Source organism: Protopterus annectens, chromosome 4.part1, assembly GCF_019279795.1.
Source record: "Protopterus annectens isolate FY-2018-M chromosome 4.part1, PAN1.0, whole genome shotgun sequence".
NCBI lineage: Eukaryota > Metazoa > Chordata > Ceratodontiformes > Protopteridae > Protopterus > Protopterus annectens.
Genome location: NC_056734.1, coordinates 842983478 through 842997586, shown reverse-complemented (window position 1 = coordinate 842997586; position 14109 = coordinate 842983478). Strand labels below are relative to the sequence as shown.

At 42.8% G+C, this 14109-nt stretch overlaps 1 protein-coding gene across 3 annotated transcripts in view; it reads right to left on the bottom strand.

Annotated features, from left to right (window-relative positions):
- The window catches only part of CEP63 (centrosomal protein 63), a 673466-nt gene that overhangs the window by 54167 nt on the left and 605190 nt on the right, over window positions 1-14109 (bottom strand). For all 3 annotated transcript variants that reach the window (XM_044070624.1, XM_044070622.1, XM_044070623.1), the window contains exon 14: window positions 13059-13368. In XM_044070624.1, coding sequence (XP_043926559.1) covers window positions 13059-13368 — 310 coding nt within the window. The remainder of the gene's footprint in view (window positions 1-13058; window positions 13369-14109) is intronic.

The window sequence follows — 14109 nt, the reverse complement described above, 5'->3', positions numbered from 1 at the left end:
AGGTGGTCAGGAATTAACTTTCTCATACTGTCAAAGGAAGCCATTAGAAACTTAAGACATGTGAGCCAGACAATTCAATATTTAGAAGGCCAAGGTGGAAGTACCATATACTTTCTCCCCAAAACCAATCAAAACATCTCTAATATTTGACAGATGGAACATGGTTAGCTGCCATAAGGAGTTCTGACAAAGATAGTTTGGTAAAAAGAAATCACTGCAGGATCTGTACTGGGGTTTGAAAAAAACAAAACTGTGAGACTGGGGAATTTTATAACATTTATCTGACTTTCTCACCATCTGGCAAACTGCTGGCTGCAAGTAAAGCACACTCCAAGGCTGGCAACACAGGCAGGATAGTTGCAGGTTCAGGGAACTCTACCTGTAGCAAATCACAATGTCTTGGCTGGGCCTTTTATTTCTTTTTGTTCCCACTGAAATAAATCCTTCATCCAGGTAATAATGTCACAAAAAGGCAACTCTTCAGGACAGGAATCCGAAGAAAATCCTTCTGGCTCAGATTTACCTTTTTCTAAAGTAAAATGTTATAGTCTAGTCAAGACTAATTCCTGTACCTCAAAGTGTGAATCAGCCTCTGAGTAAGAAAGGAACCTTTTTCCTTTTTAAATGGAGGAAATACCCTGGCTGTAATGACTGAAAGGTTTTACAATAAGCCTTTGGCAAAACCCAGTCGATTTTCTTTATCTGCCTTATCTGAAGGGGATGTGTCAGGAAAAATGCTTAATTTTAGGCTTCCTTTTCCTGAGGATCTCATCTGAAAAAGAGCACTGAGAAGTACAGTAAGCAGAAGCAACCAGAACTCTCAAGCACTCAGAAAAAAAAATTGAAGAAATACACTACAGTATAAACAATTCAGTTTTTCATGTGTTGCACTGTTTTCCCCCCAACAGAAGCATACCTTACGTTTTTAGAGTTTTAAAAAGGAAGACACAAATAAATTCCCTCTTCCCAACCTGAAAACAAGTCAAATCGCTAAAATGTCAATACTCTCTACTTACTCACTCATGCAGTTTGCATCAGATTGTACATTTTTTAGCTTTCTCTCTCTCTCACAAAGACACACACGCACACAGTCTGTTCAGCTTTCATACATGCGTTCACTCATTACTTCTCTCTCCGATCACTCACACGCATACACTTAGCTGAGAATCGAATGCGACAACGTCCCAAATCAATACAGTGTTTATGGTATGGTATAGTATAGGGTACTATATTTGTCAGGTCTGTTTTTCACAGTTCATAGGTTCATACTAGGCTATCTGCCCTAGGGCATTTATAAGCCTAGCCAGAGTGTGTTTGGCTTTCGCCATCCATTTTAAATTAATTTTGCAATGCCCTTTTTCGAGGTTAGTATACTGTGCCTCTGTCTAACAGTGACACAGAAGTGATACCCGGGGTAAACCTACGATCTCCCATCCACTCATCAAGATTCCTCTTGAAGAGAGTCAATGAGGGACTCTGCCTAACCTGGACTGGGATTTTATTCCTGAGTGAAGGGAGCCTCTGGGTTATGAATCTGTCCCTCTTAAGCAACCAGAAACTACACTTATCTGGCATCTACCAATCCCCATGGGTGCTGGTTAACTGAGAGTTTACTGTACAATATATTCTCTGGGAAACAAGCTCCTTAGCACACTCCTGTAAAAGAACAACTTTCATGCCTTTTTCTAATACTAGCAAGATTGTTTCTCTCTTGCCTGAAGAAGAAAGCCAAATGGCTGCGGAGGACGTGTACACTTCTCAGTCCTTAATTTCAAAAGCAGCATCACCAGAGAGACTCACAGAAACAGATGAGTGGTCTCAAGACCCTAACTTGATCATGGCAGAAATATGCACCGACAACCAAGGCAAACCGAAAGCAGGAGTCCAGACCAAAACCTCCTTAACACCTTTTTTTTTTCACAGATTGAGGAGGGAATGTCCAAACCCAGGCCTATCACTCTATCAAAAACAATAACTAGAAATAGTAAGTGGAGCCCTAATAAAGTGGCCTTCTCCCAGAATAAAAAGTAAAACTTAAGATTATTATGACAGAAAAGTACAGTTTTGTACCTACCATAAATGTAGATGTCCGATAGGTATGCATCTGCAGTCCTTACATATGGGTTGTCCTGCCTCAGGCAGCCCTTCGGTCGGCAGGATTCCAAAGTCTGGGTCCGGCGTCAGAGCGCCTGGGGTATAAAAGTGTCAGCCGACGCCATCTTCCTCAGTTTTTCTTGCCCCAGATGCCAGGTGCCCTCTAAGGAAGGCTAAATTTGGTAGAAATACAAAATATTGCAAACATGCACAGTAATATAAAACAAATACACCATAATAGATAACCCCAGCTAGCTATAAGAGGGATAAGTACCCAAGAAGTACCACAGAGGGGAAGGAGGGAGGGTAAACCTGACTGCAGATGCATACCTATCGGACATCTACATTTATGGTAGGTACAAAACTGTACTATGTCCTTCAAGGATGCATCTGCAGTCCTTACATATGGGTAGAATACCATAGCCAAGCTGGGGGTGGTAGGCTCTAAGAAAATGATGGTGTAGCTAAAATGCCCTGCAGGACTGCCATAGCAAAGCCTGCTCTGGATCTGGAATATAAGGGTAAATTGTAATGCTTGGAAAATGTATGCACAGAGCTCCATGTAGCAGCTTCTAAAATGTCCTTGGTAGCCACCCCTCTTAATAAGGCTGTGGAGGTGGCTGTAGCTCTGGTGGAATGAGGTCTGATGTTAGCTGGCACAGCTTTTCCATGATAACAGTAGCAGAATCAAATGCAATTTCCTATCCATTTTGAAATTGTCTGTTTGGAAATTGCTTTTCCTTGAATGCCTGCAGCATATGCTACCAACAGCTGGTCAGTTTTTCTGAAATTCTTAGTTCTGTCCAAGTAGTAGCGTAACTGTCTGTGAATGTCCAGGGTATGCAGAAGTTTCTCTCCCTTGCTTTGTGGGTTTGGAAAGAAGGTAGGCAGGTGAATAGCTTGGTTCAATGAGACCCTGGATACCACCTTTGGCATGAATGAAGGATTGGTTCTCAAGGAGACTCTGTCCTGATGAAAAATAAGCAATGGTTGTACTGCCATGAGTGCCTGCAATTCAGATACTCTTCTTGCTGAGGTTATGGCCAGAAGGAAGGCAGTCTTCCAAGACAGGAACTGTAACTCTGAAGATGCTGCTGGTTCAAAGGGAGGTAAAGTCAACTTTTCCAACATGAAGTTAAGGTCCCATGTAGGCACTGGTGGTTTTCTTGGAGGATTGATGTTTTTAATTCCTCTTAGAAACTGCCTTAGGAGAGGATGAGAGAAGACAGGTGGATCAGTATTGTATTCTGCTGAAATTGCTGGAGCATGAATTTTTATGGAAGAGTAAGAAAGGCCATTATGGAGCATGTCTGCCAAGTATTCCAGGATATGTGCCATGCTCATCACTGTGGCATCTAGGCCCTTTGCGGTGCTCCAAGTGTGGAATCGTTTCCATTTTGCTGAATATGTCTTTCTCGTGGAAGGTCTGCGAGCTTCCATGATGATATCCTTCACTCTCTTGGATAGCTTTTCCTGGTGAGGAGTCAAGGTATTCTCCAGGCTGTCAGCTGCAGGGTTTCCAGGCTGGAGTGCAGAGTTTTGTAATTGTGCTGTGTCAGAAGGAGTACCCATAGTGGTAGAGGCCACGGTTTCGTGTGTGACAGGCTCCGTAACAGTGGGTACCAGTGCTGCCTTGGCCAGTCCGGGGCTATTAGAATCACTTTTGGCTGCTCTGTCTTGATTTTCAGTAAGACCTTGGTCATTAGTGGGAGTGGTGGAAATGCATACACTGTTAGAGTATTCCAACTGAAAGAGAGAGCGTCCACTTTCCATGCTTGTGGGTGGTATGTCCTTGAGCAGAATTTCTTCAGCTGATGATTGTGGTGGGAGGCAAAAAGATCTATGTCCGGCCTCCCCCATGATTGTGTTATCTGAAGGAAGATGTCTGGGTGCAGCATCCATTCGTGTGGGTCCATGGTATTTCTGCTTAGGCTGTCCGCCAGTATATTGTCTTTTCCTGGCACAAACTGGGATTGCAGCTCTATACTGAGTTTTAGGGAAAGTTCCCAAAGATTCATTGCTAGTCTGCAAAGAGGGTAGGAATGGGTACCTCCTTGCTTGTTTATGTACCACATAACTGTGGTATTGTCTGTCCTTATTAGCAGGTGGCCTTGATGTAGAAAGAGCTTGAAGGCCTCGATTGCATGAATCACTGCCAGCATTCCCTTTTGGTTTATGTGCATGCGCAATTCTTTCTGAGACCATAGACCTTGGATGCATCTGTCCTCCATATGTGCTCCCCATCCATGGTCTGAAGCGTGTGAGGTAATGGTTTGGCTGGTTACTGGTTTGCTGAAAGGCAGGCCCCTGTTTGACTGGCTTGCTTGGGCCCACCACAGGAATTCCTTTTGAAGGCATGGAATGAGTGGTATCAAAGCTTCTAGGCTGTGACTGTGCTGAGACCATAAACTCCTTAGGTACCATTGTAGTTTTCTCATATGTAGCCTTGCTTGTGGAATCAGAAGAATGCACGATGCCATGTAACCCAGGGCCTGCAGGATTTTCCTTGCAGTCATCTGAGTTTGTTTTGTTAGATTTTTGAAGTAATCCGGTAGTTGTCTTTGTTTTTTTTCTGTGAGAAAAGCCATTTGGGTGGTTGTATCTAGTTCCGCACCCAGAAAAGTTATTCTTTGGGATGGCACAAGTCTTGACTTGTGAATGTTGACTGTGTATCCCAAGGCCTGCAGTAGGCAGACGGCATAATTCAAATGTTTTTCCAAAGTTTGTTGGCTGTCCGCTTGTATAAGGCAGTCATCCAGATACGGGTATATTTGAATCCCCTGAAGTCTGCAGTGTGCAATTACTGATGCCAGGCATTTCGGGAATACTCTGGGTGCAGTAGATAAGCCAAAGGGCAATGCTGAGAATTGATAATGCTCTGAACCTGCAAGAAATCTGAGGTGTCTTCTGCAACTTTGTCTGATAGGGACATGCAGGTATGCCTCCTTGAGGTCTAGAGTTACCAGCCAAGACCCCTTGCCCAGCATGGGAAGGAGTTGCTGTAGGGTCAGCATTTTGAATTTTGGCACAATGAGATAAGTATTCAGTGCGGACAAATCGAGAATAGGCCTCCATTGTTTTTCTTTTCTTGGGACAAGGAATAGTCTGGAATAAAATCCTTGGCCTTGTTCTGCGAGAGGAACCTTTTCTATAGCTTTCATTTGCAATAGGTTGGCAATTTGTTTTAAAGTCTCTGCCCTCTGATTTGGTGGTAGGTTTGGCATTCCCTTTCTTTCTGGTAATGTATGGAAATGGAACCTGTATTCTTTGTCTATTATTTGCAGTGTCCATTTGTCCCGTGTAATACTGTGCCAATTTTTTGAGAATAAAGACAACTTTCCGCCCAAAGGTGCTTCTAATTGAGCCCTGGTCGGCGGGGTCAAGGTGAAGTCATTGAGTCTGTCCTTGTGCAGCAGTTGTTGGACCTGCACTACCTCTCTGGTTAGGAGGCTACCATTGACGTCCTCTGTAGGAGCCTCTAGCTTGCCCTCTACCTCTGGCACGCCTGTTCTTGCCTCTTTGAAATCTCTCTTCTGGAAAGGACCAATTCTTAGAAGGCCAATTTCTGCTGAATCTTGGTGGTTGTACCTGGAGGAAATCTTGACTGTTTGTACAGATTTTGCCTTTTCCTCAAATTTCTTTAAGACCTCTTGAGCAGTGGAGCCAAATAACTTTTGCTTTTCCAGTGGAGCATCCAGAAGCTTAGCCTTAACATGATCTGGCAGAGATTGTTCCTTCAGCCAAGCATGTCTACGTATGACTGCACCTGTCATTGCTGACCTACATGAAGCTTCCAATGCATCATAACCACACTGCAAGAAATGGTTGCTAACCTGTTGTGAGTTATGTACCAGATCCTGACGTGACTTACGATCTAGGGGTTCAGGCGAAGACAGTTTTTTCTGCAATTCATCTAACAAATACTCTTGGTACTGTATCATATGAAATTGACAATTTAAAGCCCTCATAGACAGAGTGGAAGAAGTGTACACTTTTTTACCCCATCTCTCTAAAGCCCTGGACTCCCTTTCAGAGGGGAGTGGATTTTTAGTAGTGGCAGCTGCAACCCCTTTAGGACCCTGGGAAATAGTTTCTGGGTCAGCAGAGTGGGCCTTGTAAAGGAAATGATGCGAGTCCGGGACCCTGTAGTACCTATCGGGTTTAACAGGAGCCGGAGGAAGGGTGTCAGGGGTAGTGCTGGACTCAGAATACACATCATCAATGACAAATAAAACAGGAGGAATAGCCAAAGGTCTATGCTGAGGTAAATTAAGAAAAGTCCTTAATCTCTTCCTGGAATCGGAGAATTCCTGGCCCTGCCATTGGAAATGCTCTCTCATGGAGTGAAGGGTCTCCCCAAAGGACAGCTCTTCAGGAGGGGAGGCAGAGGGAATAGATTCCTCTGCATCAGAATCCTCGTAGGCCGTGAAGGCCTCCTCCTGGTAGTCTGATAGAGCAGATCCATCCGAGGCCTCATCAGAGGACTGAGGTTCAGCAGACTCAACCCTGGGCCTTTTGTCTAGTGGGGGTTGAGAGCCCCTGTCCGAATGAGGCTGAGAGCCCCTAATTAAGGAAATTAGGTCCTCAGCCAAACTTAGCATCTGAGAACCTGTAGTGGATCCCTGTAGGCAGAGTTTTTGTTGCTTAGCAGCTTTAGCCCTAGTGAAAGCTTTTATGGACATGGATGCAGGGGGCCTGGCTGCCCCACGTGCTGGAGTAGTTTTGTCTAGGGGAATGGTGTCGGTAGGTTCCTGAACACCGGTTTCCGAGGGTAATTCTATAACCGACTCAGAAAAGGCCTCCGGGGCCGAGGCTGTCGGTTGAGCGGTTTCTATGGAAGGAAGTACCAAGGACTCGGTTTCAGCTGAGACCGAGACACTCACGGTAGGCCTAGGCACGGTTTCAGCCGAAACCACGGACCACGTGTGTCGATCCTTGTCCTTCCGTTTCATGGTTAAATAAGAAGTCGGAGTCTCCGACGGCATTTTATAAGAGAAACTGGCCCCAAAAAATTCCTCTGCAAACTCCGACTGACGCCTAAGAGTGCGTCGATTAAAGGAGGCACAGGCAGTACAGGCCGAGACGTCGTGGTCTGGGCCTAGGCAGGGGAGACAGCAGGAATGGAAATCCTTATGAGGTATTTGTTTCCCACAAGTCAAACAATTATTAACTTTAAGCATTTGATCTGACATCGGCTGAGGCAAGAAAGAGTCCCCAACGGGGTACTTAGCTTTTTGAAGTCTTCGGTAGCTGAAGTTACAGGAGCTGGCCGACCAGCACTTGCGAACTGCTTCTGCTTCGGGCACCACGCGGCAAGAAAGACTAAGGAAGATGGTGTCGGCTGACACTTTTATACCCCAGGCGCTCTGACGTCGGGGAAGGGGTGACATCAGCCGATGCCGGACCCAGACTTTGGAATCCGGCCGACCGAAGGGCTGCCTGAGGCAGGACAACCCATATGTAAGGACTGCAGATGCATCCTTGAAGGACATCCTTTCAACCACCCTAGCACTTGTCTTAAGCCCCAGTCAAAAATCCTGACACAGATGCATTCTTTTCTCACAGAAAACAGATGGTACTCCCAAACAAGGTGCTTATCTGCCTATCTTTATGAAATGCTAACCGACCGGGAAACCATACCTCTCAACCTGGAAACATCAAAAATCTGGACAAGGCCCATGAAAAATAGGTACAAATCTGTATACTGATTAGCATAAAATGTGCATACACAATTATGTAGCCCACCCACTTTGATGGAATTGTGGGATACCAACTTTAAAACAAGCTGAAGAACAGACTACCAAAATATGGCTCCAGCTCAGAGTCCCCCTGCAGCCATTCCAATGTCCCATTACTTGGCTATTTCACCCCATCTACCCTAAACACTAAATGTGCATACTGGTTTACTTCTACAATGATTATTTAGATTTTATTTTACATTTTATAGCACAAACACTAACAGACATTTGCTAAACAAGGCAATACAGTCTCACAATGAAAATAGACTTAGCATTAAAACTTCTCTGTGGTCTTCCCTTGAATCTCGCATTCATTGAAACAGCACTGAAACCTACATCCAAAGAAAATGCATCTGGCCAGTGGGGGATAAAGATTACCTTTGGGCTGTTTTCAAATCATATGAGACCTGATATACAACTCCTTCGGGAGCTTAGCATTAACTGGTATAAGTAATAAGATTCATATTCCCATCCTGTGTTACAACTTCACATCTTTGCAAAGGTAATCAGATCCTTGATTAGGATGGATTAGTCCTCAGAATGAATAAACACACTACATTGGATCTTGTGTTCTGCTCCCAGTAATATCAGTGCCACAGGTACACTAGAAGCTACTTTCCCACACGCCTGTCTTCCTGCTGTTCAGGGACAAAAGTCTAACTGTGATAGAACACAAATATATTTAGACAAGGAGTCAGACTTCAACTCTGAACTGTCTGATACACTGTTCAGGAGGAATTTACTGCATGAACCCTCCAAAAAAAAGTAAATAAAATTCTACTATTCTGTGGTGCACATCATTCCTTTATTAGGTGGCAATGGGAACTGTTGCATCTTATGCTAATTTGTTTACTGTAATGTTCAGACTTGTATTATTTTTAGTAATAGTTATTTTGTTGTACTTTGTGTTAAGTTATTTTATGGTACGATCTGAACTGCTGAGTTGCTATCCCATTCTATAACATCTATTTTGATTCCACCCCTGTTCTGCTTCCCCACCTCTGCTAATAGTCCTGCTTCTGACTCTGCCCTACTGCCAGTTTCTTTTTTATCCCATTACCTAGTCACATTATAACTGTACAGGATTATACACTCACTCTGCCTTGCGCCTCTATATTTACCCCATTTTCTTTTCTCTCCCCACAGTTTTAAGTCTTAATTTCCCCACTAATTGCATTAAACATTTTATTGGTTCTCCTAAGCGGTGTAGTTATTTTAGGAACCTTGCCAGTGTTGCCAGTGTATCATGCCAAGAAGAGCGCTCGTGGATATAAACTACAAGTATGTCATATAATTTAAGACTGCGGTGGTGGTGCTGTGGTAGCACTGTCGCCTCACAGTAAGATGTTGTCCTGTTCGATTCTCAGCTAGAGCGTTTTCTGTGTGGAGACATGCGTGAATGGGCATACCTTTGTTGAAGGTTGTGGGTCAGGGCTGGCAACTCAGCACGTAAAAATCTACTGCCAATAATTAGCGGACCGGAGTTCTGCTGTGATGACCCCTAACTGGGAAAAGTGGTAAGACACAACAACTCATATATAGTAAGGACAGTATATTTTCGACATCTGGTTTGGACTACACACCAGGCCAGGAAGCATTTACATCGGATTTAGTTCCAATCTAGGGTTAATAGCACTATCTTGCAAACTGGCAGGCACGCAGTTTGAGGAGGCCCCCATTCCCGACACTATCATAGACAGATAAACACACAGCAGAATAAAAGCACAGTGGTGCTACAATGACAGAGAGATAAACACACAGCAAAATAAAAGCACGGTGGTTCTACAATGACAGAGAGATAAACACACAGCAAAATGAAAGCACGGTGGTTCTATAATGGCAAATAGATAAACACACAGCAAAATAAAAGCACGGTGGTGCTACAACGGCAGATAGATAAACACACAGCAAAATAAAAGCATGGTGGTGCTACAACGGCAGACAGATAAACACACAGAAAAATAAAAGCACGGTGCTACAATGGCAGCTAAACATACACAGTGCTACAATGGCAGATAAACATGCACACACACTCTCTACCTCAGACAATCAATTTGCATGCCGGGGCCCAGCAAAGTTTGCGGCAGATAAACAACTTGCATGGTGGGGTCCACTTGCATCACACTGCAACCTAAATACACATTTTTTTCTTCTTACCTGTTATGCCACCAGCCATTCTGCAGCAACTGCCGTGAACAACACCAGACACAATCAGAATAATCAGCAACCTAAATATTAACTAAATAAATTAAATACGTGTAGCATGTAGCACGATAAGCAACCTAAATATTAACTAAATAAACATATAGGAAGCACGTAGCATGATAATGACTGCAGCAACTGCCATGAACATGAACACCACAGATTAGCAAGTTGAACAATCAGCAATATTAAATACATGTAGCATGTAGCACGCTAATGCATTGCAGATAGATAAGCAAGCCGAATAATTACAACCGAGCTGACATGGTTGAACACACCAGACATTTGAGTTATAATGCCATACACTGTACACGTTTTTTTCGTCTGCCTCTTACCTGTTATGCTGTCCGTGCCCGCCATTCGTATTTTCCCTCAGTCCAACAGGCAGTAGCTGATGTCATCACACATGCCCCTATAGGCTGGTGATGAGTGGAGACAGCCAAACATTTTGTGTTAAATTAAAAAAAATAAATAAAAAATAAAAAAAAAGAGAGAGAGAGACCAGGAAATTAAGGGGGCCACTCAGGAATTTGTGGCACCCCAATATTTTGCCATCAAAACCGGTAAATACAGAGGAATTTGGTATGGTTGAGAGGTATGCACGAAACCCATGAAGCTGCAGCATGGTGGATGTTTCAATGGCAAGAAAGTTTTGAGATTTTGCCACCGTAACCACTGTCTTCATACCGCTCTCTTTAAGCTCTACAGTTATTATGGTGTGTGGAAGGTGTTCTAAAGCTTTGGAAGCTGGCCAGTCCTTGGCAGACTATATCCCATACACATAGTGGTATGCAGGAACTAGGGCTAGTGAAGGGTAGGTGAGGTCAAGTGTAGCATGGGCAAACAAAGTGGGGGCCCCACATGAATGTAACCTTATTCCAACTAAATAAACAATATCTGGAAATAAAGAAAAACTTTCTGAACAGCTAAAATAAGGGTAAGCAAATACTGATGGCAAGTAGGGAAAGAAAAGTAATGTTAGTTGCTCTAGTAAAATATAGATAAGGAAAATCCAAGCATGAGCTCTCTGAAGGGAAACAGGAATATGGCATGTCTAGATGGCACTTGAGGAGGGGTGTTGAAAAGCAGTGAAAAGGTAGCCCTCCAGCCATGTTTCAGTTTCAGTCTAGGTTTCTCTAGTTTTTATCTAAATAAGGAGTTAGTCCTTGTATTCCTTGGTCCTTTCTCACTTATGCAGCAGGAGTCTTAGTCTACAGCTCACTAAGTCTGTGTAGCACTAAAGAAGTTTGTGTAGAATGGAGGGGATGTGAAGATGACTACTGTCTCGTTGAAATAAACCTAGAGGCAGCACTATCCAAGAATTTCCCTAACCAATGCAGTAATTTACACTTCTCTTGGTTGATTTCTAGCATGAATTAATGGCACAGGAAAGGTTCTGCTTACTTTAAACAGCACCATGGAGCTCAGTAGTGTCTTCTCAAAGCAATTGGGATTGAAAATGCATTTGACTGTTTTCAATGGATTCCTGTGGTCATTCTTGCAACTGACTGGGGTAGGAAGGTTATGTCCTTTTAAAACCAAATAAAGTAAAATCTCTAATCACTATGGTCATTTTTTTTTTTTAATTCTCGAATGCCAAATCCACTGTCTGCTTTTAAGTAAGTAACTAACAACCTGGGATTTCTAAAGTCATTTAGCACTTTAGTAACATCTCAAACTAGTCTTGCACAGGCTTATGATTTTCATATTCTTCTAATGAACATTTAAATCCATTATTTCTACAAGCGACATACATCTCAATCACTCTCCTTACTCTCCTGATTTATGAATACTCTGTGCCATGGGGACTATCATATTCAAACCACTGTCTTGAGTAGCCTATGTATCTCTGATCCCAACAACATTAACAGTGCCTTCCAACAGCACATTGCTTACAAAACATTAATGTTATCATTCAGTGTTTTTCTACCATTACCTCTTCCCCCACATTAGTTTTTTTAGCTATTTTTGGCTCCCTCACAATTTGTACCATTAACTCTTCCTCCATGTTAACTTTTTTAGCTATTTTTGGCTCCCTCACAGTTGGCCATCAGCTGCTTCCAGTGCCCTCCTTCAACTGTTGTGTCTACCAAACCCTTGCACCTCCCCTGTACTTGCTCCGACAATATTAGGGGACAGTGAGGAGATCAAGGCAGTCTAGGGCAGCATCATATTGCTGCAGAGGGAGTGCTTTTACCCATTTCTTCCCACCCATGTGCACACCAAGTAAAACCCCAAGGGTGGGGCTTGCAATAGGCATCAGCACTGGACCACCTCTCACTTCTGTAAGGGGTTGACATCTTCAGAACACTCCACTCACCCTGATGCAGCACCATATTGTTTCCCAAGTCCCCATTAGGGAAATTAAACCATTTACGTGCACCCTGGGTGTGCACACACCCTTTTAGGATAGGCACAACTATCTTCCTTACCTGCACCACTATTTGAACTTGGGTTGCCTGGGCCACACAAGGGCATTATTCTGCTACACAACCCCATTTACTGTTTATCTAACTTTCCAATAACCTGTCCTCTCTTTCTTATTTTTAATACAATATTTCTTAGTCTATACCCAACTCACTTCAAATTGATAGGCAACCATTTTAATATACCCTTCAAATCTATTCTTCACCACCACTGTCCCTTCCTCATTACAGGTGCAGACAGCCTCCTATATACATTTTGTCATTCCATAAATACTACCAACCCCAAAACACAGTATTCCTTTACTCAACATGCATCAAGTCAGTTTAGACATGTTTTCCCTCATCTCTTTAACAGGTGAAGGGATTAACAGAGTATTTCTGATGCCATTTAACATGCTGACATGCACTAAATCCACCAGTATTGATCAGTAATGCCACAAATGAATGACAGGTACAGCAGTATGCACCTAAAATAGCAATTCTGAAGGCTTTAAATTCCACAGCAGTCGTCTGGCATATTCATGTAACTGGCCTAAGACAGTGCTATTATTCTACACCCATGGAACAAAAATTATGTTAAATCTAATGGGCAACTTACCAAAGGAACATATTCGTCATTCACTGTCAGAGGTAGGGACTCCATAGATGCACTGTCTGAGAAATTAGCTTCATTTTCATCCAGTGTCCTTTGCGTTTTTTGTGACTTAGAAGAAACAGAGTCACTTGAATTACTCCTACTGGCATCAGTCAATTTACCCTGGGCACCAGCAAGCAGATCAGAACTGGGTCGTAGGAGACCGTTTTGCAGTTTCTGCATCTTCCTTTCATAGTGGGAAACAGTCGCTTCTAGTTTGGCATGTAGCTGTTTCATCTCTACTTCATGCCTCTTCTGGATTTCAAGAAGTCTTCTGTGAAACAAATATGAGAGCTCATAAGGGCTTTTTTTTCAACTAAATAACCTAACTTCCACTTATCAATGTGTCACTTTCAACTACTTTATCGCATTAAAATATATAATGCTGACAACATATTCTGTAGCATACACATGATTCATCCATGGATACTGTAAACAAAGTTCTGTTTAAGCACAATTTAGTAACTGGAAAACTCATACAAACAAGTACTGCCTGGTGTTTTAGGACCTACAGCAACATTCCAGGGAATATGAAGAAGGGGCCACTGGTCATATATAAAATATTTGAGTATTTCTTATATCTTTTTCACAGGGGTATTTCAGAGGGTAGAATAACTACATTCTTCTTTTGTGCTGATTCTTAAAATGGCTGTGCTTCCCTTGGTCTAGGCATAAAATCCTTTAGCCTGTACAATGTCTCCCAGTGCTGAGGCCAAAAGGAATATGAGCCTCAGTTTTTACCACTGGTCAAATGTAAGGCTCCTCCTGCAAGAAAACAAGACTAACAAACTTACAAAAGTATAAACTTGCTTAATTATGTAAATATCTATTTGCTGCAAAGCCAGCAGCTGGATGCACCAAGCAAGAGTCATGTGGGGATGAAATAAGTCACCCAATGCAGAAGGTTCGATCAAATATTAAAATATATCAAGTACATACTATATCTCACTCTAAGTGGCCCACTGCATTTAAGTTTGAACCTATGAGAGCACTTTTAAAGGATGTTTTGCTTGTG